Below are 26,853 nucleotides of genomic sequence, written 5' to 3' on the forward strand. Positions count from 1 at the left end.
ATTTTACCCTGGCAATTACTCCTTAGCAGTATAAAGATGTCTTCCCCACTCTTTTTGAATGCTCCATTACACAGAAATACTAAAGTTTACAACATGGATATTTGAATGTTTCTAGGTTTTTGTTATATACTCATAGTGTCCTTCTTTCATACTATTCATTTCTCTACATCCCCCACCATATCCTGCAACATAGAGCTCCCTGGTGACCTTGATAAAAGCAATCTTGGTGGAACAGTAGGGTAAAAACTTAACTGGGATGTATTTAAGAGAAAAGGAGAGAGTACAATTACAAATAGTGAATATTCACAATTTATAAGGAGTTGTGCACTAAAGACGGAAAGGGACTAAAAGTAATAGCTGGAAGGGAAGTGAAGTCAAAAGAGGGTCTTGTTTTACTGTTTTGTGTTTTTAAGGAAAGAGAAATTACATGTTTGTATGCCAATAGAAATAATCCATCCTCAGGAAAGTGATGATGCAGGAGAGAAAAACAGAAAATTTCCAGAGCAATGTTCTTGAGTAACTCATAAGGGGTAAAATCTTGTGTGAAGGAGTTGAACTTAGAGAAGAATATGGCAGAGACAGGCGAAGAAATGTTAAGAAACTTGTACACAATCCCACTACCACCACTCTTTGCCTCAGCTTTCTTATTTAAATAATCAGGGCAATAATAGTACCTATTTCACAAGGCTGAATTTTCACAATAAAAATGCACACAAACTTCTAACAGCAGAGCAGAACACTTAGAAAACATTCAATGAGCACTTGATACTAATCTCTAACAACTGCTTCTCTGACATCATGCAGTTTCATGAGGATCTAATGAGAGATTTTGTGACAGTATTGATAAGCTGTATGACCAATAGCAGACTACCTTTGTTCATTATGTATAAGAACATGATTAGGATACTGCTAAATAGGTTTAAAGCTGCAATAACTATCAATTTAATGAATAAAAAAGCAAGCCCTATTCCATATTTGAAGAGCTTTCAAGAATCAGTTTAAAATGACATTTATAAATAACAAAAAGAAAACTTTTAATTCATTTCACCTTCTCTACATAGAAAAATATTTGAAATTAGTTTTAAAAAAAAAGTCAAGAAGTCCATGTGCAAAGCATAAATTACTTACCTTCAGATTTTTAGTGAAAGGATGTACTAAGTGGATGGGATGAAAGAAGTATTTATCAACTACTTCAAAATGTAAGAAAACTATGTATTAGCTGTTTTCTACATAGGTAATCATCATTTTACTATTAAACTGTAGCAGTAATGGAATTAATCAAGTACTTTATCACAAGGATCATTTTTAAACAAGATAGGACAGAAAAGTATGCTAGAATACTCAATATTTTGGACTACTGACATGTATATATATATAAATTAAGTACAGTGGCAATCCAACTTAGTTTACTCTCATAATTATCTAGTAGATAGATTTAAAACAATTTTTTCACAGAAATAATACAGACCACTATCAGTCAGCAACCTCATAGACTCCAGAAACCCATGCTTGAGAAACTTAACCATATAAATTAAAGACATTTAGGAAGATCACTTAGTTTAGAATATAGGTACTAAAATCTCATGAGAGTCAGCTATAAAGTAATCATTTGGTTATCTATAATGATAATTCTTATGTGAAAATTAAAAACTCCAAATTAAAGATTGTGAGAACTCCTAGCCCTAAAACTATGAGTCCCAGTTTCAGAAATACATACAAATACTCATCAAACTTTCGAACCTAACAGCACATAATCTATTTAACCCAAAATATACTGACTGAAATAGCACTCCTAGAAGCCCAGAGACTGATAATCCCTTATCGCCAAGTCCTATTTTTTTAAAGCCTATACCCAAGGGCTTCCCTGGTGGCTCACACGGTAAAAACATCTGCCTGCAATGCTGGAGACCCAGGTTCAATCCCTGGGTCAGGATGATCCCCTGGAGAAGGAAATGGCGACCCACTCCAGTACTCTTGCCTGGGAAATTCCATGGATGGAGGAGCCTGGCAGGCTACAGTCCATGAGGCCACAGAGTCTGACACAACTGAGCGACTTCCCTTTCTTTCTTTCATACCCACTGAACAGAAAGGCTGGATAATGGCCAAGAAAGTCCCTCAGCAGGATGAGGAATAGCATGGCCAAAAGTGCCTAGCAAAAGGTTCTGACATTTGAAAGGAGAAAAGACCATGGCTTTCACCATTTGTACCTCTGGAAGAGCAATCAAAGTTTAGAAAATCCATTAAGAGGCATTTGTACATTTCATTCATATCACTGGTCACTGTCCGTCCAGAGTCCTTTGCTAAATTTTCCATCCAATTCTAAAAGTTAAGAAAGCTTCTTCGGCTGAGATGCAAATTTGCTTCTCTATCCAAGGCCTCTCTCCCTTTCAAACCCAAATCCATATACCCAACCATTTATTAGACATCTAACACCTTCAGATATCTTTATGAGTTTTCTGTTATTGTTGTTTGTTTTTTGCCTTTGGCCACACCAGGCAGCACATGGGATCTTAGTTCTAGGACCAGGGATCAAATTCATGCCCCCTGCAGTAGACATGCAGAATCTTAACCACTGGACCACAAGTGAAGTCCCCACCTTCAGATATCTTAATAAGCAACTCAAAGTCAAAACATCTACAACAGTTCTCAGTTTCCAAATCTCCAGATCTTTCCCCTTACTTGTTCCCTATTTCTTAAACAACTTGCCACCAGATGTTTAAGCCAAACTCTGGGCATTATCCTCAATTTTTCTCTCACCTTGTCTAACATATCTAACCATCAGCAAATCTCTCGGACTCTATCTCCAGAAGCCCCTCTCAGTTCATTTCTTTCCATTTCCATTGTCATTACTCTAATCTAAACTGCTACCTCTTGCCAGAACTTCTGTAATATTAATAAATAGCATCTTTAATTGGTCTTCACACACTCTGGTCTACAGTCAGTAAACAGAGTGATCTTTTAAAAATGTGAATCATTCCTGTCACTCTCTAGTAGATCCCTACCAGTCTGGATTTAATTCTAATTCCTTACCATAACCAGATGGTCCCAGCAGATCTGCTTTCTATCTCTTTCCCACATCCTCTGATTTTATTCTTTCCTCCTCTCTCATTAGCCAAATGGGCAATCACTTTGATCTCCAAATATGCTAAGCTCATTACCAACTCAGACACCATACCTGTAGTATTCTCTCTCAGCTCCTGCAGACTTAACTCTTTCTTAATCATCTTTTGGGTCTTAGCTTTAAAATGACCTTCTCAGAGAGGCCTTACCTGATTTACAAACTTGAAGAAGAGTATTCTCTTTTACTCACCCAGTTTGTTTTCTTCATAACACAAACCATAATCTGTAATTATGTGCACGAGTTTATTTCCCTAAGTGGGATATGACTGTCAGGAACAAGAGAGGGTCCATGTCTGTCTAGCTCATCCCTTTGCTCCTATAGCCCAGCCATGTGTCTTGCAGAGGAGATGCTAAATGCCACTGTATTAAATGAAGTGTTATGAAGTCCAAAAGCGTTTACACAGATTTGGAAGACATAACTTATTTGAAACTCATTGTATCAGTTATTTTACATGTAATCATTAAGAATGAAAATGAAGTATTCAGTTAGTATTCAGTCTTATGAATCACAATACTTACTAGCTTAAAATACTGGTGATAAATTCATCTGGTTCATATCTATAAATGGTACTGATATTAGCATATTATTATCAAGCAACAATTGTGTGTTGGTATCTTAGTATTAACTTTTCTCTAAATAAATAGTCTATTTCAAATAAACTTTTATCTTTCCACAGCAAGGGACCATCAATTTTCAAAAAATACAACATAACAAAATTAGATTATACCCCACCCAAAAAATACATAAAGCAAAAACAAGTATGGATGAAAACGTGAAGAAAGTAGAACCCTTTTACATTACTGCTGCTGCTAAGTCTAGTGGGAATATAAAACGGCATGGCCTCTTAAAAAGCTTGACAGTTCCTCAGAAAGCTACCATATGACTCAGTATACATCCAATCCATTCCTAGGTATATACCAAAGAGAAGTGAAAACACACATCCACACAGAAGCCTGTAAGAGAATATGCACAGCAGAGAAAAGTAGAAACAACTCAAATGCCTATCAACTGACGAATGGACAAACAAAATGTGACATCTATTCATACATACAATGGAATATTATTTGATCACAAAAAGTAAGGAAGAACTCAGACATGTTATAACATGAGTGAATCCTGTAAACATGCTAAAATGTAAGAGGAAGACATAAAAGATCACACATATCACAGTTCCATTTATGTGAAATCTTCAGAATAGGTGAATACATAGAGACAAAAAGTAGATTAGTGGTTACCAAGGACTGAGGAAACAGAGAACAAGGGGTGATGGCTAGTGAGCATGAGCTGATGAAAATGTTCTGGACATCAGAACACCAGACAGTGGTGATGACTGTACAACTTTTTGAAGTATTAAAAACCACTGACTTGTACATGTTAAAGGGTAAATTTTATAGTATATGAATTATATCTCAATTTTTAAAACTGTTGCTTTAAATGGAATATTCAAATGCCTTCAGATAATCAGAAGTAAAAGGAAAAAGAATTCTTTAATTTTACTGTAGTTGAAAATAGATTAAGTTTTCAGATGCATAAATTAAATAAGACTTGAAATTTTCTCCACTAAAATAATACTGAAAAAATTCAGTTTAAATATCAGTAATTTAATTTAAATATCTGGAAAATCAGTGCTTAGACACGGTAACAAACCACGCAACCATCAAGTGAATTTTCAATTGGTTGGATTATAAGCTACAGTATTAGGAAAAGAACGGATTTTGAGATCTCAATTCAAACTCAGTTTAACTTCTAAAAGTGACACAAATTTATTTACCCAGACCTACTAATAACAGTATTTTTTACTTTGATTAAAAATTCATTTCTGTATTAGTTAGGGTAAGTAATGCTAACTGCTATAACAAACCTCAAGATCTCAGTAGCTCAGCACAATAGAAGTTCATTTTTCTCTTAATTAAAACATTACATCCTTTAAATATAAGAATTCAGAAGACTCGAGGATTGGTAAATTTAAAACAAAGTACTAATGATATTGTCAATTAAAAATTTCTTCTGTTAAGATAACTGTCTACACAGAGTAACATATAAATACACTTGACTATTTCTGTTAACAGCACCACCATTCTTCCTTCTGCTCACACCCTACATCCAACAGTCAGCAAATCCTATCAGGAATACTATTAACAGTGCTTCCCAGGTGGCTCTACTGGTAAAGAACCTGCCTGCCAATGCAGGTTAGACATAAGAGACACAGGTTCTATCCCTGGGTCGGGAAGATCCCCTGGAGGAGGGCATAGCAACCCACTCCAGTATTCTTGCCTGGAGAATTCCATGGACAGAGGAGCCTGGCAGGCTGAAGTCCTTAGGGTCACACAGAGTTGGACACGACTGAAGTGACTTAGTACAGCATACAATTAATACTCTCACCATCTCCACTGCTCCACCCTAGATGAAGCCTGGTGATACATGGCAGAGCAGAGGCAGCTAAATTACCAAGCTGGAAACATCCTGTTGGCACTCTGAGCAACCCAGAGACAGAACTATACCACTCCAAATAAACAGCTGCTTAATCAGCTGGCCCCAAAACTTAGCTACCTACTTAACAGAGATGGCTAGAAACCAAGGTGAGGAAAGTTCATCTGCTAGTATAATATACAAAAATAAATCCTAAACTAGGAAAAGATGTTTTCTTTCTAAAAGGTTTATATATATTTTATCTGACGTATCTGACTTTTTAATGTTTAACTACATAGCAAAATGAAATACTATGTACCCCTAATGCATTTAAAATATTCACAAGAGTCTAACATGAGTTTACTAAGAGAACAACACTTTTTTATTTCTGGCAAGTCATGTTGCTTGCTTGCTCATCAGTCACTAGGTCATGTCTGACTCTTTGCAACCCTATGGCCTGCAGCCCGCCAGGCTTTTCTGTCCATGAGATTTTCCAGACAAGAATAATGGAGTGCGTTGACATTTCCTTCTCCAGGGGATCTTCCCAACCCAGGAATCAAACCTGTGTCTCCTGCATTCGCAGGCAGATTCTTTACCACTGAGCCACTTGGGAAGCCCAGAAAGTCATGCAGTTGGTATCAAAAGATTAGATTTTTTATGTGAAGGACTCAATGGGTCTCTCATGATTATGTATGGCTTAAAAAAAATCATGTCCTTAGTATATCCAACATAACCAAACAGCTCAGTAAATGCACCAGTCAACTTACATGTTGATTCAAAGAACTACAGTCCAATTTCTTTGAAAATAGTTAACTATTAACATTTCAGTACTTACATATAATTCAGCTACAAATGTCAAACAGCCTTAAAGAGCTAGTTCCCAGGGAAGTGCACAAAATATCATTTTCTATGGGAAATGAATTCCGTGAATTTGTACTGAAATGTATCTCCCTCTTATTTCCACTAGATCCACCCAATCTAACGCTTCAGGAAATTTAGAGAGACTGTAAATGGAAGCACAGCTTAACCAAACTGCCTCTACCTCTTATCCTCTTACAACAACCGAAAACAAAAAAGCTCACAGAGCTTAAACAATAATTTCCTCTAGAACTCCAAAGGGGCATTCTGTGCTTAGCTGTTTCTACTCACAGGCCAAATTAGGTATACATACAACAGAGATGCCAGAATGTATGACTGTTGTGGTTCATACAAACAAGCAGGAATGTGAAACGATAGGCAAAGCTACGTAGTTTGAAGTCTTAAGATATTATGTTCCCATACCTTCTTTATAATTTATCAAAATCACAAAAATAACCACAGTCTAAACTGATGCATTAGAACAGTATTAAAACTATGTTACCCATTCACCTGTAGTCTTTAGACGATAAACCATCTGAACACACATGTCTTTTTACAGTTTACTTACTTCTTTTTAATTTGCAAGTATATAGCTGATAGAGCCAAGCCCTAAATGCCTTTCTTCATGTTATTATATACAACCACATATGTTTAAGATCTGAGGCTTGCAAGTCAGACCAGACCAACCTAAATACAAATTCTGATTCTAGTTAAAGTTCTATGACCTTGGGCAAAAAAAAAAAAATAATAACCAAGTCTCAGCTTCCTCATCTAGAACAGAGAGCTCATAATAAAACTTACAGCATAACCTATGAGAAATAAATGTGATAAATATATAAAATGCTTAGTAGAATGATTGGTATACACAACCACTTGGTAAATGTCAGTTTAAAATCAGAGCACCAAATATGACAGTTAAGTAAAAGCATTCAAGACCATCAAATCTGTATTTATTATGTATGGGAATCCCATGGCAGTCCAGTGATTAGGACCCCATTTTGTCACTGCTGAGGGCCAGTTTCAATTCCTGATTAAAGACCTAAAATCCCACAACCAACAAAGCGCTGCAACCCATCCCCCCGCCAAACACACACACACCAAAAAATTATTATGTAAAGGAAAGGAATAAAGTTCTAGAAAAATTCTCTTTTTAAAACCACTGATGCATGATTAAACAAAACATCACCTTCACCGTACTGTTATTTTCCAAAAAAGACATTAGAAAAAGGCTACAAGAGGAGCTAAATAAAAGAAACTTTAGTCACCACTCATTCAAAACTTTTAACTTTCCATCAACCTTTGATAAAAATCTTATAAAACAAAAATTAGGGTGGATTATAGCCCCTTTAAATCAATAGTTCTGAGGTGATTAAGCAGGCAGATTTTTAAAATGACCTGTGTTTCCCTGGTGGCTCAGAGGTTAAAGCGTCTGCCTGCAATGCGGGAGACCTGGGTTCGATCCCTGGGTCAGGAAGATCCCCTGGAGAAGGAAATGGCAACCCACTCCAGTATTCTTGCCTGGAGAATCCCATGGACAGAGGAGTCTGGAGGGCTACAGTCCATGGAGTCACAAAGAGTCAGAAACGACTGAGTGACTTCACTTTCACTTTTAGTTATGATAAATGAAATAAGTCAGAAAGAGAAAGATAAATACTATATGATATCACTTATATGTGTAATCTAAAAAATATAGCAAACTAGTGAATGTAACAAAAAAGAAACATACTCAGAACAAACTAGTGGTTACTAGTGAAGAGAGGGAAGGGGGAAGGTAATAAAAGGGTCAGGGACTAAGATATACAAACTATAATGTATAAAATTTAAGTTATAAGGATATATTGTACAACATGGAATATAGCCAATATTTTACAAGTTTTTTTTAATAAAAAATGACCTCCCTAAGTAAGGTAATAGGGAATTACAAAAATAACAGAGATATAAACCTCAAATTATATTATAAAAGCTACTTCCACTGACAATGAAAGTAAGACTTCTATCTGAACTGTAGGCAGTTTGATTATGCAATGTTACATTCTCAGAACAGAATATACACAACTAGTTCTATTCCTATTTCTTTAATTCTAAAAGAATCAGGGCAAAGGCACAATTTGAAAAGGCAGCAAGAGAGGGGAAATCTATCCAGAACTGAGGGACATGTTCAACAGGCACTCTGAGTTCAAGACTGAAAAATGGGAAACAAAAGAATACACGTCCCTTCAAAATTGATTTCAGGGTAAGTCATGTTCATCTTGGTTTGTGTATAAGAGCAAATAGTAAGAAACAAGATAATGAAAAAGGTGCCTAACTGGATTTAGAGATTCTTATTTTTTATTTCCCATTTTTAAAGTTTTCTCTAGGACAGTCCATTCTACTGAATAACATTAAGTTCAACCATTTTGATATTTACATACCTGGTCTAAACTAGATCAAAGTCTGAAACTGCTCAAGTAAAAGTAGTCCTCTTGATAGGTTATCTTCACCCACTAGTGGCAATTACCTAAATTTCAGAATAATTATTTCACACTACAGGCCAAGTTTAAGAACTAAAAATCTAAAATCATTAAGTGATGACAAATGTCATATTAGAATATGATTCACAATTATATACACTATCAACATGAACTGCTGCACTAACCAGGTCTTAAACCATGTTCTAAACCAAGTTTCAATACCAAAGTTAGATAAATCTCCACCAGAGCTCAATTTCAGATCTGAGGTTTTTTTGTAATGACTGTTGAAACTTCTGCATAAATGTAGCAACTGCCTTGCTTCCTAACTGGAGAACACTTTCCCCTTGGCAGCCCATTATGGATCTATAATCTTTTAACACAGTACTATACTACCAGGTTAGGCTGTAGTCCATGGGGTCGCTAGGAGTCGGACATGACTGAGCGACTTCACTTTTACTTTTCACTTTCATGCATTGGAGAAGGAAATGGCAACCCACTCCAGTGTTCTTGCCTGGAGAAAACCAGGGACAGGGGAGCCTGGTGGGCTGCTGTCTATGGGGTCTCACAGAGTCAGACACGACTAAGGCGACTTAGTGGCAGCAGCATACTACCAGGTACTAGATAATATAAAGCATTCAAAATCATCAGGGCAACAATATCTCTGAAAGAACAGTTAAAAAAAGAAACTATCATCTTACCTCCTTAAAACTGTTCTCAATTCTATAAGAAAAATGTTTCTGTGAATCTTTTCTAAAACAGCTTCACATTCCCTTATCTCAGCTCGAGTGGACTGTTCCTTCCTGTGTTCCTACAGCACTCAGTACCTCCCTCTTGTATGACACTAGCCACGTAATATTGTATGTCTGTATCCCCCACTAGACCTGAGCTGCTGCTGCTGCTGCTGCTAAGTCGCTTCAGTCGTGTCCGACTCTGTGCGACCCCATGGACAGCAGCCCACCAGGCTCCCCCATCCTTGGGATTCTCTAGGCAAGAACACTGGAGTGGGTTGCCAGTTCCTTCTCCAATGCATGAAAGTGAGAAGTTAAAGTGAAGTCACTCAGTCGAGTCAACTCTTCGCAACCCCATGGACTGCAGCCTACCAGGCTCCTCCATCCATGGTATTTTCCAGACAAGAGTACTGGAGAAGGGTGCCATTGCCTTCTCCAAGACCTGAGCTACTTAAGAGCAAAGGACTCCTATCGTCTTTTTGCTTAGTAAATACATAGACCTTCATGTGCCAGATCAATAAATCCTGATTAAATAAATAAATGAAGCCCAAGAACATGTGCTTTGGAAGGAGGAGTATATTTGTTGTGGGTTGGGTTTATTGAGGGAAGGAGAGGTTGAATTAAATGAAGTCAGTATCTGACCACAAAACTAAAATCCTAAGATTTTATACACTGTTGCAAAGTTTAGCCAGAATTCCATTAATAGCATGTAAAGATCCTAAAAGAACAAGGTCAAATCATTCTTCCGCCAACAGCTCTCATTTATTTTCCTAGAAGCCACTCCTCACAGGGACCAAGGCCCTCTACCTTACCTGACCCAAGAGGCCCAATAAGAGCAGTAATGACCAGAGCTACACACTTTTCTACTTCTTGCTATGAAACAGTTGCTTCTACCAGGCACTGAACTCTTCTCTGCTTCGAAGCCCACCCACCTCCCCCAGGCAGAGATGCAAAGAATTAGGCAAAAGAAATGATCTGTTAACACCAACTACCACCTGAGACACTTTAAAACAGAATCAATGTTAAGTAGTCATTGTGGGAGGTCATAAGAACCTAACCTTCCTATATATTAAATCATTAATATAATATTGTTTATACTGTTATATTTCTCTGTTCTAAATAACAACTTTACAAGCAAACTTTAAGAACTCCAATTCCTATGCTGAGGACTAACTATGGCTTTGGAGTATCATTAAACAGTTGGTCTGTTCAACAACTGTGATGCTTCAAATCAGTTCTAGGTGATAAAAAAGTTAGAATGTTAAGTGTGTCAAATCTAATAACCTTACAAAGTTTTCAGTGAAGTTCTATGAAAATAAACACATGTATACCATCCCCACTCTCATTAACCTAGAAATAAACTTCAGATGTTTTCACTTGGAGAAAACCTGCTGGAGGAGAAAAAAAAAGGTTTGCCACAAGGCTAGGTAATTAATAAGCTGCATATTATTTGGTACAGCTTCCAAAACTGCCTCCAGCGTGTCCTAGAAGCAAGAGGGTTAGGAGGGTGGGGTGTAGAGAAATTTGCAGCTTATCTATCCTCCAGCAGCTGACTGATGCAGATGGGCACTGACAGCCCTCCACTGGAGATTAGTACTAAGAGGGCAGAACTCCTGGCAAAAACAGGCTTATCTCAGGTGCAGGTTAAGACAAATGTGTTTCACACTCCTCTCTTACATACTTCTTTAAAGAGAAAAATTTTCAGAAAAGTGATAACTCTTGTTCTATCACAGTACAAACCAAGTCCTTTTTGGTTTACTCACATAAAGATCCTCACGTAAGTACATATTTGAGCATATATCTTAGGTAAGTGGGCTTCCCTGGTGGCGCAGAGGTTAAAGTGTCTGCCTGCAATGCAGGAGACCTGGGTTCGATCCCTGGGTCAGGAAGATCCCCTGGAGAAGGAAATGGCAACCCACCCTAGTATTCTTGCCTGGAGAATCCCATGGACGGAGGAACTTGGTGGGCTACAGCCCATGGGTCGCAAAGAGTCGGACACAACTGAGCAACTTCATTTTCACTTTCACTTAGGTAAGTACTTAAGATATATGCTCAATAATGGCTCTGTTATGAACAGTATATGGACATCCATGACTTTCAATTCCAACTACCCTAAAAAGCTATTTTCTACTTCATCATATGCAATAGGAAATCTTTTGCAAAACAGAAATTTTTAAAAAGAAATTGTTACCCCTGTGTAAATCTTTGCTTTCAAGACAAGATGTGAATGAATTAGAGTTCCAACAATTTTGTTTCAAGTACTTAAATACATCAGGGTTTTTACTTTCCCTTCTAAGAGTATTTGTACCAAAAAATACTGACAAACATAGCTAATGCCAACTAACAGTTGTTTTTCTACATCTCCTGTTTTTGCAATAACTGCCCTATTTCTATAGTTGTTCTAGAAACCTAAACGCCTAACTAAACTTAATACTGTAACACTGAAACAGTACTAATTCATTAATATCTTAATATAGATCAAGTGTCTTCCTTACTTGTGTGCATAAAACAAGTGTTAAGTAAAACCTGGAAAGCACAGTTGCCTTCCAACACAACCTTACTGCTGGCTTAAATTTACCAGATGCCAAAAATATTTGCCACCCTAAAAATCCAAGCCTCTTCATTAATAAAAAAGAAAAAAAAATGGTTTAGTAATTGCCGAAAACTACTTATTCAGGAATGAAATTTTTACACAGTGGATAACAAGAAAGCCTCACTTTCACACACTGTGCATGACATACTTCTCTAAATTATTCCAAGACTTAATTATCAACTATGTTGATAACTTTCAAATCTAACTTTGGGAACAGATGGAGGTGTACTGTCTGTTTTATTTATTATGTTTGCAATATCCAGATATGATTCAGAATTTAAAAAAGGACTGTTCTCTTCTAAATTAAGAAAATTTCTGTGTCCTCTACAAGAGAAAAATGAGAGAGGGAGGGGCAGGAGAAAGTCAAACTAAAAACTCTTTGCTTCTTAAAACATATATACTAGTGTGGAAACTATAACTTTTATAGAGGTCACATGCTTATTTCCAAGAAAAAACTCGCTGTTCAGCAGAAAGCAATTTCTGGGCCAGGTGTTGAAAGTAAAAAGGAATTTTATTCTAATAAGTAATAAAAGCTTTAATATGGGTTGTAGTGCTTATCTCTCTTTTTTTTAAAGGATGCATCTCCTTTAAAATGTCATTCTCACATTAGGTTGAAGACTTTGAGTACAAGGAAAACAGTCTTATTGTATGCCTGCCAATTCTCACGTCCCTTGATATTTCTGTATACTCTTTACTAATTAACTGAACCTCATCAGGAAGACATTAATGATGGTTCAGACACTCAAGAGAGACACATAAGCTCGGGATGCAAAATACCTCACAGTTAAAAAGAGACCTATTTGACTCAAGAGGGGAGGGGATAAGCAGGGAGTAAGAGAGTACAGAACACGAAAAGCTGCTGGCCAGAGCAGCTGTGCCCAGCTTTTAGACACTTACTGGTTTGCTAGGGTACACGTTAGACAGATGCGTTTTTAGTTTCCCCACGGTCCAGTTCAAGAAGCAGCTAATAGTCTGGTCACTGTATTTCTGATTCGGTGCTTTAATGATGAGGGTCACAGGAATCTCCATCCCATTTTGGTCCATGGTGCCCCCAAAGTCTTACAGAGTCAAGAGGAGCAGCAGTTAAGCTCAAATGAGCTGAGATGGTTACTGCCGGCGCAGCTGGGATGGAGACGGAAGCGAGTGTGTTCTTAATATTCCTTGTCCAAGTCACTCATCGGGCGATACAAAGGCCATTGCAGGTACCGAAGATGATGGGCAGCGGCGGCGGCGAGGTCTGGGGGCCCGGCCGTGGGTGCAGTTTTCCCCGCCAGGTCCGGGCTCTGCCGGGCTCCGCCGGGCTCCGGACTGCAGAAGGAGGCCCGGGTGAGAGAGAAAGCGGTGAGAAGGGAGGGGTGAGGGCGAGACAGCCCGAGCCACCGCCCCGCCCCCGCCGCGACCCCCAGCCTGAAACGCAACAAGGCCCCTACGCGATGGTCCCTCCACGCGGGTTAGAGAAGGGGACGGGCCGCTCAGGGCGGCCAGCCGCGACAGGCAAGGCTACCTGAGAGATGGCCGCGGGTCCTGCCACCGCTGCCCTCCGCGCCCAAGCACGGCCAGCGATCGCACAGTCTGGCCAAGCGTCCTCGGCGGTGGCCGCACCCTTCCTGCTGATCGGCGGCGCCCAGGGTCCGGCCCCGGGTCTCGCGAGGCGGCGCGGTGGCAGCTGGAGAAGTTGGCCGAAGGGCGCGGTCTGCTCTCCGCCCGACCCCTCGGGCAGGGGAGCCGCGGCTCACTGCCGGGTGCGGCCGAGGCGGCGGCAGGTGGCAGGAGGGCGGGGACTAGAGTCGGGGCGCCGGCCGCGAGCGCGCTGGTTTTGTTGTTGTTGTGAAGAAGGTCCGGGTCCCTTTAAGCCGGAAAACGCAGGGCGGAAATGCGTCACGGGCGGCTCGCCCGGCACGCGGCCCTCCAGGTCCTGTCGGCGCACCCCGCCGCCCGCCGTGGCTTGCTCCCGACACCTTGGGCCAAATTTTGGGTGTCCCGGAAGCCACTTGGATGCGTCGAGCCCGCCAGGGCAGACCATTCCCTCCGCCCCGCTTCTCCAGAAGCACTTGGGCCTTAGCACTAGCACATTCTGTTTTGACCACACCCCGAAGACTTGGGAAGTGTTGCTCCATCGTTAGAGTTGTCGAATGCTGAATCAAACTTATGCCCCAAATTTCTTGTGTCGACTGTGTGCAAGGCACGGTACCTGGATCTTTAGTGGAGGAGAGACTATGGGTAGGTTGCTTATGGGGGAGGCTTTCAGTTAAACCTAAAGGCTACCTGTAATTTCCTCGTGATCCAGGTTAACTTTTCTGTGCCTCAGTTTGTTTCTCTAAACGGGGAGGATGATGCCTGCCTGACTGCGTGCTGTTGAGTAAATGAGCTATGTAGACCATTTGGTACAGTTTTGGCGTAAGGCAGTTTTTCAACTAAATATTAATTTCATGTCCTTCCTCTTCATCTTCTCAGAAGTTGACAAGTGTTTGTTTACTGAGCAGGTATTGTGTGTTCAGTGAGAGATGAAGACAGATGGCAATGTTATTTTTCTGTTTTATGGCTGAGATGTTGGGACCCCGAAGGTTCAGGCTACTGCCCCAAGCTGACTTCCTCTCTATTCTCTGCACAGGTTTAGGAGTCAGTGCAGTAAGTTAAGTTTGTTAGATGCGTATTTGCTCAGCTCCAGGCGTCCACTTATAGGTGAATACAAGCAGATAATGCAGGGGGCTTTGGAGACCTGGTCTCTAATCCTCTCAGCTTCAGAAGACTTTCAGGAAAGTTAGACCAAGAGGAGATTCTTCCTCTCAACAGCTGATGCAGCAGGATTCCTTACATCCTCTCCTCTACCTCTTTTTTTGTGACAAGACACCTACCATATCTTAGCTATAAACTCACAAAGCGCTTCTGAAATAAGAGTGAAGTTTCTTTTATTTCTTGTCGTGGAATGAGAACAACTTGCTAGGACTTGTATTTTCTGTAACAGGTCTTTTTCTGCCTTGTATCTAATCATTTTCATAGAACCTTGGCATCCCACTCCAGTATTCTTGCCTGGAAGATCCCATGGACAGAGGAGCCTGGTGAGCTACAGTCCACCGGGTGGCAAAGAGTCACACACAACTGAGCAACTTCACTTACTTACTTACCTTAATTCTAGCTTCAAATACTTTTTCAGACTCCCTTTCATCTAGCAGCAGCCTTTTGACACAATTATAGCCTATAAGAAGAAAGGTGAAGTTGCTACTGGAGCTTCTCAGAGTGTTCAGGCAAACATGTTCTGTAGACTAGAGCTCAACCTCGTCCTCTGTCATCCCCCTTTCCTGCCTTCAGTCTTGCCCAGCATCAGGGTCTTTACCATGAGCTAGTTCTTCACATCAGGTGGCCAAAGTATTGGAGCTTCAGCTTCAGCATCAGTCCTTCCAGTGAATATGCAGGATGGATTTCCCTTAGGATTGACTGGTTGGATCTCCTTGCAGTCCAAGGAACACTCAAGAATCTTCTCCTGTCTTCCTTCCTGGAGGAGTATGATGCCAGTGGTGGGGCAGCCACAGCTCAGTCATGAAGGGATAGAACAAAGGCCTATAAATACAGAGATGGCAGACCAGAACAATTGAAAGAGACTGGATCCTTTATGGCATAATTAGCCACCATTTAAGTCCCAAGTGATTGCTGTAAGAATTCTTTGATGTTCAACTCCTTTTTAAGCCAGGAAGTCTCCCGACTTACAACTGCTTTGACACTGCCATCCAACCCTGCAGCTCATATCACTAATGCTCATGACTCAGACTTCCAGGAATCCTTTAGAGTAATGTGGTCATCTCACTTGGCACACTGAAGTGTACATTATAAGTGAAATATACCTTAATTATTAAGACAGATTGTACATTTTACTGATAGACACTAAAGTAGGATTCATCAAAGATTCACTAACATGGACAAAATCATTTAAAAATGTAATGAACATTCAAGAGATTGAAATATGAGTATAAAGATGATAAGAGTATCTGACAGAAATGAATTTTTTTTTTTTTTTTGCTTTACAGCCACCTAAATTAAATACCTGAAAATGCTTTTGATGCTGTTGAACTTGGCCACAAAAAAGCAGTATGTAAATATGATCTCATTTTTGTTAATTATGTGTATATGTGTATAGAAGAGTATATGAAAGGTTCAGTTCAGTTCAGTCACTCAGTCGTGTCCAGCTCTTTGTGACCGCATGGAATACAGCACGCCAGGCTTCCCTGTCCGTCACCAACTCCCAGAGCTTGCTCAAACTCATGTGCACAGCTTTGGTGATGCCATCCAACCATCTCGTCCTCTGTCATCCCCTTTTCCTGCCTTCAGTCTTGCCCAGCATCAGGGTCTTTACCATGAGCTAGTTCTTCACATCAGGTGGCCAAAGTATTGGAGCTTCAGCTTCAGCATCAGTTCTTCCAGTGAATATACAGGATGGATTTCCCTTAGGATTGACTGGTTGGATCTCCTTGCAGTCCAAGGGACACCCAAGAATCTTCTCCAACACCACAGTTCAAAAGCATCAATTCTTTGGCACTCAGCTTTCTTTATGGTCCAATTCTCACATCCATACATGACTATTGGAAAAACCATAGCTTTGACTAGATGGACTGTTGCTGGCAAAGTAATACCTCTGCTTTTTAATATGTTATGTTTGTCATAGCTTTTCTTCCAAGGAGCAAGCATCTTTTAGTTTCATGGCTGCAGTCACCATCTGCAGTGATTTTGGAGCCCAAGACAATAAAGTCTGTCACTGTTTCCATTGTTTCCCCATCTATTAGCCATGAAGTGATGAGACTGGATGCCATGATCTTAGTTTTCTGAATGTTGATTTTCAAGACAGTTTTTCCCTCTCCTCTTTCACTTTCATCCAGAGGCTCTTCAGTTCCTCTTCACTTTCTGCTGTAAGGGTGGTGTCATCTATATATCTGAAGTTACTGATATTCCTCCTGGCAATCTTGATTCCAGCTTGTGCTTCATTCAGCCTGGAATTTTGTATGATGTACTCTGCATATAAGTTAAACAAGCACGGTGACATTATATAGCCTTGTTGTACTCCTTTCCCAGTTTGGAATGTCTGTTGTTCCACGTCCGGTTCTAACTGTTGCTTCTTGACCTGCATACAGGCTTCTCAGGAAGCAGTTAAGGTAGTCTGGCATTGCCATCTCTTTAAAAATTTTCCACAGTTTGTTGTGATCCACATAGTCAAAGGCTTTGGCACAGTCATTAAAGCAGAAGTAGATGTTTTTCTGGAAGTCTCTTGCTTTTTCGATGATCAGACAGATGTTGGCAATTTAATCTCTGGTTCCTCTGCCTTTTTCTAAATCCAGCTTGAACATCTGGAAGTTCTTGGTTCACATACTGTTGAAGCCTCACTTGGAGAATTTTGAGCATTACTTTGCTAGCATGTGCGATAAGTGAAATTGTGCAGTAGTTTGAACATTCTTTGGCCTTTCCTTTCTTTGGGATTGGAATGAAAACTGACCTTTTGCAGTCCTTTGGCCACTGCTGAGGTTTCCAAATTTGCTGTCATATTGAGTGTAGCACTTTCACAACATCATCTTTTAGGTCTTGAAATAGCTCAGCTGGAATTTCATCTCCTCCACTAGCTTTGTTTGCCGTGATGCTTCTTAAGGCCCACTTGACTTCAGACTCCAGGATGTCTGGCTCTAGGTGAATGATCACCATCGTGGTTATCTGGATCATTAAGATCTCTTTTGTATAGTTCCTCTGCGTATTCTTGCCACCTCTTCTTAAAATCTTCTGCTTCTGTTAGGTCCATACTGTTTCTGTCCTTAATTGTGCCCATCTTTGCATGAAATGTTCCCTTGGTGTCTCTAATTTTCTTGAAGAGATATCTAGTCCTTCCCATTCTATTGTTTTCCTCTGTTTCTTTTCATTAATCAGTGAAAGGTTAGTCCCCAGAATATTGGTTGGTGGTGTTTAACTTGGTATTTGGAATAGGGAAAATAGTTAGCATGGAATGTATACAAGTCAGCAGTTACTTAGAGGCTGCTATGAGCTGTTTGTTCCTTGTCCATGTTGCAGATATGAAAGGGAAATGTGAAAGAACTACACATTTCAGTTACCATTTGCTAAAGACAGTGGGCAGTGAGAGTGTTTATGTACTACTTGTTGTTCAGTTGCTAGGTCATGTCAGCCTGTTTGCAACGCCATGGACTGCAGTACACCAGACTCCTCTGTCCTCCACTATCTCCCAGAGTTTGCCCAAATTCATGTCTATTGAGTCAGTGATCCCATCTAACCGTCCCATCCTCTGCCGCCCCCTTCTCCTTTTGCCTTCTTCGATCTTTTCCAGTGTCACTGTCTTTCCCAGTGAGTCAGCTCTTCAAATCAAGTGGCCCAAGTATTAGAGCTTCAGTTTCAGCAACAGTCTTTCCAATGAATAGTCAGGGTTTATTTCCTTTAGGATTAACTGATTTGATCTCCTTGCAGTCCAGGGGACTCTCAAGAGTCTTCTCTAGCACATTCGAAAGCATCAGTTTTTCGGTGCGCCACCTTCTTTATGGTCCAACTCTCACATCCATACATGACTATTGGAAAAACCATAACTTTGACTGGACAGGCCTTTGTCAGCAAAGTGACGTGTCTGCTTTTTAATACTCTGTCTAGGTTTGTCATAGCTTTTCTTCCAAGGAACAAATGTCTTCTAATTTCATGACTGCAGTCACTGTCTTCAGTGATTTTTGGAGCCCAAGAAAATAAAACCTGTCACTGTTTCCACTTTTTCCCCTTCTATTTGCCATGAAGTAATGGGACTGGATTCCATGATCTTAGTTTTTTTCAGTGTTGAGATTTAAGCCAGCTTTTTCACTCTCATTGACCGTCATCAAGAGGCTCTTCAGTTCCTCTTTGCTTTCTGCCATTAGAGCGGTTCTTGTGCTTAGTTGCTCAGTCGTTTCCAACTCTTTGCAACCCCAAGGCTGTAGCCTGCCAGGCTCCTCTGTCCCTGTGGATTCTCCAAGCTAGAATACTACAGTGGGTTGTCATGCCCTCCTCCAGAGGATCTTCCAAACCCAGGTCTCGTGCTTTGCAGGCAGATTTTTTACCTACTGAGACTTTAGAGTGATATCATCTGCATATCTGAGGTTGTTGATATTTCTCCTGGCAGTCTTGATTCCAGCGTGTGATTCATCCTGCCTGGCATTTTGAATGATGTACTCTGCATAGAAGTTAAATAAGCCAGGTGACAATATACAGCCTTGTCATACTCCTTTCCCAAATTTGAACCAGTCAGTTTTTCCACTTTCAGGTGCTTAAGGGTGGAATACTAATAGGTAATACTGGATTTGTGATTTGTTAAAACCAAATCCACTTTAACAATATTAACTGTTTGTTCAATAGACATAACCTTAGTAATTAGTTCAGTAATTCAGAGTGATTTCTGCCCATGGAGTAATTTTCTTTGTTGACAAGCAAAACACTTAAAATTATTTGCAAGTAATAAAATTAATTTCCAGTGTTTGTGAGATATTTATTTCCAATTCTTTTGATTGAGAAGGAGGTCAGCTTGAGAAGCTTATATGGATTCCTGTGAGATTCCACTTTCTTTTAAAATTTTAAAGAAAAGTGCTTATTACCAAGTTTTTCTTACTTGGAATACCTTTCTGGAAGTTAAAATACTTTATGATGTTGAATAATGTAGTTTTCAGTGTTTTGGTTTTTTATTTTTGATAACCCTCTTGGGAGGAAAGTTAAGTGATGATCTTGCAGTTACAGATTTCAAAAATGGTATTGGCCATCTGGCTTCTGATTCCTTCTATTTCTACTTATACCAGACTTGTCTTTTTCCTTAAGATGCTGTGCCACAAAGCATCTAATCAAATCTCAATCAAATTTATTGTTTAAAAACAAGTGAAATCCTACACTTGAAGCCTAGGAAAATTAGCTCATTTCAACATTGCACTTTCAAAATCTTAATTGGTTCCAGATGTTTGATTATAAGCCATATTGTAGACAAAGGAAGGAAGAAAGCCACACATGCATTAAATGCCAAGTGGGTGATTTGAGTGATGGGTCATTTAATGAATTTTCAGAACAGCCCTGAGAGGTAGTAAGGGCAGTGGAGCTCAGAAAGGCTAAGTGTGTTGCCCAAAGTCACACAGCGAGTAACTTCCAAATAGAATTCTGATTCCTCTGTAATGCACACTCTTTCCACTCCACTGAACTGTGTTATTTAAAGATGTTCATGTATAACAAGACACATTCAGGAAGAAAAGCCTTTCAAGAACAACATGTTAGAGGTCCTCTAGATCGGCTTTCCATGTCCTGCCAGAATCACTTTTCTTGTATTTCTGAAAGGCAATCAGCCAACTTTGGCTTAAACCCTTCCAGGCAGAAGGGGCACCACAGTTTTTACTACTGTATGACATGCTGTTAAAAAGCCATGATTATTGTGAGTTTAAAATTTATAAAAATTGCTATAATTTGTCATAGGCCACTTTTCTCATTTTAACTAATCCAGAATACGTTTTTTTTTCCCCCATCTGCCCTTTAAATGGTTAAATGCTGTCTGCATCTTCTCCAGACTAAATATTCCTAGATCTGTCAACCATCTTTAAGAACAGTTTCCAGATCACTTGAAATATTGACTCACTTTTGAACACACTAGTTTGCATTACCCTTCTCAATTATGGTGTTTATAATGAGCATTTTGACATGTGATTTCCCTAGAATAGTCTTCATAAGGACACATCTGTATTTCTACTAATTTCTATATTAATATAAAACTTCATAAGCTAGTTTAGCAGTTGGATTTCCTGCTCTTCAGAAACTTATGTGTCTAGTTAATTCTTAGAGTGATCATTTGGCTAAGACTGAAGCCTAATTTCTCTGATAATTTAATCCATTTATTTATGATAATACTTGGAGAAAATGATAGCAAATGGCATTTCACTGGCCTCTTCTAGGTGACCAGAGGAAGGAAGGAAGGGGAAACCCCTTATATTTTTCACTCTCTAAAGAATTTTGACCTAAATGCATGTATTAGTTATCTATTGCTGCAAAACAAGTTGCCCCCAAAACTGTGGGTCAATTTTGGGAATGTCTTTGCTGTTGGTTCTGGTTGTGAGTCTCTTGTGAAGTTGCAGTCAGGATTTCAGCTGGCATTCAGTTATCTGAAAGCTCAATTGGAACTGGAGGACCTAATTCCAGGGAGGCGAGTTGGGCTGGTTTTTGGTGTGAAGTCTCAGTTCCTCCTAATGTGGCTCTCTCCACAGGACTGGTTTTGAATATCCCTGCAATGGACAGCTGAATTCCTCCAAAATTAGGGAGACTAGAGACCAAGACTTAAGCAGCAATACCTTTCATAACTTAGCTTCTGAAATCATATACTGTCACCTACATGATGCTCTTATTTGGTCACAAAGATCAACCCTGAGTTGTAGGAGGAGAGTAGATAGGAGCATGAATACCAGGAGATAAGAACCAGTCATACTGGAGGCCATTATTGAATGCACCTTACCAAAGCATAGCAGGTCATAATGGATACCCTGTTCTTTCTATATGCAGCTATCCAAGCCCAAATCCCAATAACCTGGCAGTTGTTTCACAACTGCTTACCTTTCCTCTGGCATTTAGACTCTCACTTCTCAGAGCTCTTTCACCAATTTCCTCTCCTCAAAATCACAACTATCTAATTCTATTGGCTGGGCTTCCTGGGTGACACTAGTGGTAAAGAATCTGTCTGCCAACACAGGAGAAGTAAGACATGTGGGTTCAATCCCTGGGTTGGGAAGATCCCCTGGAGGAGGGCATGGCAACCCACTCCAGTATTCTTGCCTGGGAAATTCCATGGACAGAGAAGCTTGGTGGGCTACAGTCCTTGGGGTCGCAAAGAGTCAGAGGATGACAGCACGCACACACACACGCAACTGTATTCGCTTATTTATCAAATGTTTATAAATGTTTTTTGCTAAACGCAAATATAGTTTAACTGAGTTTGGAAATATTAACTTTGCTATACTGCATTCAAATAACTTTAAGAATAATTACTAAAGTGAACATAGAGAGTAGTCATTGGCCTAGCTTGGGGGTTCTTAATCTGAGTCTAGAGATGTACCCTGAATTATCTGTAGTACTGTGTACACGTGCATTTATTCAGAGGGAGAGTCCACAGTTTTTATCAAATTCTTGAAGGGGCCCTTTGCAACGTCTTTCAGAAATACCGCCAAATTTAGTCTTCATTGTAAGGTTTTTCCAATTAAAGGAAATGGCTTATTGAACCAATTACCAAGTTATTGCCTCAAGGGCCCAAACACTCTTCATTGACTGTTTTAAGACAGTAGAAGTGTGCATGCTTGGCACACCTTATTTTTCCTTTTCCAGCTCTCATCATATTAAGCTTTGTCAGCAAAGCGCACTGGAGGGACACTGGAGGAAGAGATTTCTCTACCTGTGTAGTGTAGTATATTCCTTTAGACAGGCTCTTACAGCGTGTGTGGCTTCTGCAGCCCTCAATTCCAGCAATGTCCTGTGGCCAGCAGTGTGTAGCATATCCCTTGAATAGCTCCTCCAGGAACCTTTTCAGGCAACAGCCATGAGCAGCTTTCCCTGGAACCCCATCAAATGGCTTCACATGGAGTACCACCAGTACAAAGCTGTCCTTGAACAGCTTCTCCTCAGACCCCTTAGGCAGCTTTGCATCCACAGCAAACTTCTCTGTGAAATGAGCCACAGTTACTGCTCTTCTTCAGGAAGGTCTATCTCAGCCCTAAGGGCAGTAGATGATCACTATATCTGATTTTCCTGTAATCATTAGAATTCTCTTCATTCCTTACTGCCCATCTCCTTATCAGTTCAATTCCCTGTTATATGTGGTGATTCTTTATATTTAACCTTCTGTGTTCAAAATATTGTTTGACTTCAGTCCCTTGAATGGACCCTAACTGATACAGAGTTGGTATCAGTAGTGACCCCAGGAGATAAACACACACAAAATTTGAGGGTTCCTTTGGTCATGTCCTTTGGCTGGGCTCCTCCCTGTTGAGAAGTAAGATGAGGGCATTACAAGTAATCAGACTTTTAGTTGTGGTTAATCTTGAAACAAATGATTGCCCAAATTGTTGCTACACACTTGACTGTTAATGGCAGTTAATATGTCTGTAAGGACAATGATATGGGATAAAGTCTTCTGAGCGTCCTTTAGCACTTACAGAAAGAAAATGACAAGCTCATGTTTTTCAACTCTCAGGGCAAGTCACAGTCTAACACCACAAAGCCTCTATGATAACTATAAAAGAATCATTTGGTTCTTTCAGACATAGGGGTGATGCAAAAAATCAAGCACAAAATTTTATTTTAAGGATCGCTGAATTGTAGTGATAGTTGTACTCATGCTCCCATCAAGTTTTTCACATGACAAATCAGTGGTTACCAGTGGGAGATGGGGAGTGGGAAGTACAAACTATTGGCTGTAAGATCAGCTACAGGGGTGGATAGTACAGTATGGGGAATATAGCCAATATTTTGTAATAACTGTAAATGGAATGTAAACTTTAAAAATTGTTAAGGTAAAAACAGAAAAAAATGAACAAAGAAGAAAGACCAGGATTACAGAGAAAAACAAGATATACTGGGCAAAAAGAAACAGGGTACCAAGAAAGAGAAAGGAAAACCAAAAGTGGGTGCAACCTGCATTTTTTTAATGTTATTATTATCATCATCATCATTATTACTAAAATAAAATGGCTAATTTTTAAATGTTTACATAAAAGTTAAAGCATTCAATGGGAAACAACAGGATTCTGAAAATTGGCATGGGGCATCTGCTTTATTAGAGATAAAGCTGATCATCTTGAAACTACAAGTCACTCTAAGCTCCCTGTATTCAAGAAAGACATTTGCCCTCTGGAGACTAGCCTTCCTTTGCTTAAAAACCCTGTGATAACTTTATCTTGGGAAGAGGTCTTAAAAGGGCCTCTTATTCTCCACAATATACACCATAACCACCCCCTATTGCCCCTAGATCTATTACAGGTTACATCTCAGCCTGCTCCACGGGGACAGGAACACACATTGACCCAGAAAGAAATAGCTTACACACAAAAGTAATTGCAAGACTTAACTAATCTAGATCAGTAGAAACAGAAAGTATATCCTAAGGGTGTTAGACCTCAGAGGTTGAAATATAACACTAAATTAAGCCAGATTTTGGATATAAGTGCTCTTTGTAGAGATTCCAGGTTTAATGCGTTCATGAAGCTGAAGGGAGCTCTCACAATTTACTGATTGGTTGGCCAAAACTTGGACTCAAACTCAACCTACATTTAATGCAGCTGAGATACCAGAGCCACCTACATCATGTAAATAAAGGAATCCAAGGACCTAGGAAGACAGGAATGTTAAAACTGTATCATGTGTCGCCTACACACCCACCTGCCCCCTTCAGCGTTCGATTAGAAGGCCCAGAAGACGCTCACTTCACTAAGGCATTGAGAAACACATGGGTGAGGGAAGCCCCCACATCCTCGTAAAGCTCTCTGTTGCTCTTTTTGTAGACCAGGCCTGACTAAAGGAGACACGGCCACTGAGATGAACTCCCTAGTCATAGTGCTGTTTGGAAGACACTCCCCTGAAAGGGTAAGGATCTGTTTTGTAGGATTAGAGACCACTGTATGCAGATGAATACCTATTCTTAGCTCACTTGCAAAAATATTTACTGTACACCCTTTGTAGTAATATTTGTGTTCAGTTCAGTTAAGTTCAGTCACTCAGTCATGTCCGACTCTTTGTGATCCCATGAATCATGGCACGCCAGGCCTCCCTGTCCATCACCAACTCCCGGAGTTCACTCAGACTCACGTCCATCGAGTCCGTGATGCCATCCAGCCATCTCATCCTCTGTTGTCCCCTTCTCCTCCTGCCCCCAATCCCTCCCAGCATCAAAGTCTTTTCCAAAGAGTCAACTCTTCGCATGAAGTGGCCAAAGTACTGGAGCTTCAGCTTTAGCATCATTCCTTCCAAAGAAATACCAGGGCTGATCTCCTTCAGAATGGACTGGTTGGATCTCCTTGCAGTCCAAGGGACTCTCAAGAGTCTTCTCCAACACAGTTCAAAAGCATCAGTTCTTCAGCACTCAGCCTTCTTCACAGTCCAACTCTCACATCCATACATGACCACAGGAAAAACCATAGCCTTGACTAGATGGACCTTTGTTGGCAAAGTAATGTCTCTGCTTTTGAATATACTATCTAGGTTGGTCATAACTTTCCTTCCAAGGAGTAAGCGTCTTTTAATTTCATGGCTGCAGTCACCATCTGCAGTGATTTTGGAGCCCCAAAAAATAAAGTCTGACACTGTTTCCCCATCTATTTCCCATGAAGTGATGGGACCGGATGCCATGATCTTCGTTTTCTGAATGTTGAACTTTAAGCCAACTTTTGTACTCTCCTCTTTCACTTTCATCAAGAGGCTTTTTAGTTCCTCTTCCCTTTCTGCCATAAGGGTGGTGTCATCTGCATATCTGAGGTTATTGATATTTCTGCCAGCAATCTTGATTCCAGCTTGTGTTTCTTCCAGTCCAGCGTTTCTCATGATGTACTCTGCATAGAAGTTAAATAAGCAGGGTGACAATATACAGCCTTGACGTACTCCTTTTCCTATTTGGAACCACTCTGTTTTTCCATGTCCAGTTCTAACTGTTGCTTCCTGACCTGCATATAGGTTTCTCAAGAGGCAAGTCAGGTGGTCTGGTATTCCCATCTCTTTCAGAATTTTCCACAGTTTATTGTGATCCACACAGTCAAAGGCTTTGGCATAGTCAATAAAGCAGAAATTGATGTTTTTCTGGAACTCTCTTGCTTTTTCGATGATCCAGCAGATGTTGGCAATTTGATCTCTGGTTCCTCTGCCTTTTCTAAAACCAGCTTGAACATCAGGGAGTTCATGGTTCACGTATTGCTGAAGCCTGGCTTGGAGAATTTTGAGCATTACTTTCCTAGCATGTGAGATGAGTGCAATTGCGCGGTAGTTTGAGCATTCTTTGGCATTGCCTTTCTTTGGGATTGGAATGAAAACTGACCTTTTCCAGTCCTGTGGCCACTGCTAAGTTTTCCAAATTTGCTGGCATATTGAGTACAGCACTTTCACAGCATCATCTTTCAGGATTTGAAACAGCTCAACTGGAATTCCATCACTTCCACTAGCTTTGTTCGTAGTGATGCTTTCTAAGGCCCACTTGACTTCACATTCCAAGATGTCTGGCTCTAGATTAGTGATCATAATATTTGTGTTACTCACCATTATAAAGGACACAGGAATGGTAAGATGTATTTGCCTGCAAGGAGTTTACAACTTAGAAGAAAGTAAGACAAACTCACGAATAACTGTAAAACAAAACAGAGTAAGAGAAGTAGGCCCTTCTACAACCCAGCCAGTTTATTTCTCAGCCAAAAAAAAGGGGGGGAAAGTGAGGAAGAGTTTATGATCTGCTGTATTAAAGTGGGCTGAGGGCAAGAGGCAGACAGTAATTTGACATGATTCTTCCTTTCCTCAGCTTTTCCCAACTTTTTCTCACATTTCCTGCAGCTTATATGTTCATTAAAACCAATCCACTGCCTTTCCTCAGGCCCAGATGAGACTGTAAGTTCAGAGGGGCCCAGCTATGCCCGAGAAGGTAAGATGGACCTCTCACTACCAGGCATGCATGTCCACTTCCCCCTTATTAAGGCCTGTTTCTCA

General features: G+C 40.2%; 2 protein-coding genes across 5 annotated transcripts in view; one reads left to right on the forward strand and one right to left on the reverse strand.

Annotated features, from left to right (window-relative positions):
• Positions 1-14,003, reverse strand: part of HERPUD2 (HERPUD family member 2) — a 37,074-nt gene extending 23,071 nt beyond the window's left edge. For 2 of the 4 annotated variants that reach the window (XM_018047141.1, XM_018047140.1), the window contains exon 1: positions 13,057-13,225. In XM_018047141.1, the coding sequence (XP_017902630.1) occupies positions 13,057-13,203 (147 nt within the window). In that variant the 5' untranslated portion in view covers positions 13,204-13,225. Of the gene's footprint in view, positions 1-13,056 lie in introns of all 4 variants that reach the window. The other 2 variants (XM_018047139.1, XM_005679192.3) reach the window with 2 other exon arrangements.
• LOC108635853 lies at positions 13,666-16,242 on the forward strand. The gene is made up of 2 exons (XM_018047142.1): positions 13,666-14,379; positions 16,182-16,242. The coding sequence occupies exon 1, from the start codon at positions 13,671-13,673 to the stop codon at positions 14,280-14,282; it is 612 nt and encodes a 203-aa protein (XP_017902631.1). The 5' UTR covers positions 13,666-13,670; the 3' UTR covers positions 14,283-14,379; positions 16,182-16,242.

Source organism: Capra hircus, chromosome 4, assembly GCF_001704415.2.
Source record: "Capra hircus breed San Clemente chromosome 4, ASM170441v1, whole genome shotgun sequence".
In the NCBI taxonomy this organism is placed as follows: domain Eukaryota; kingdom Metazoa; phylum Chordata; class Mammalia; order Artiodactyla; family Bovidae; genus Capra; species Capra hircus.

What these genes read in the sequence shown, in the direction of transcription:
- LOC108635853 (XM_018047142.1), top strand. Translation starts at nt 13,671, where the DNA reads ATGGCCGCGGGTCCTGCCACCGCTGCCCTCCGCGCCCAAGCACGGCCA.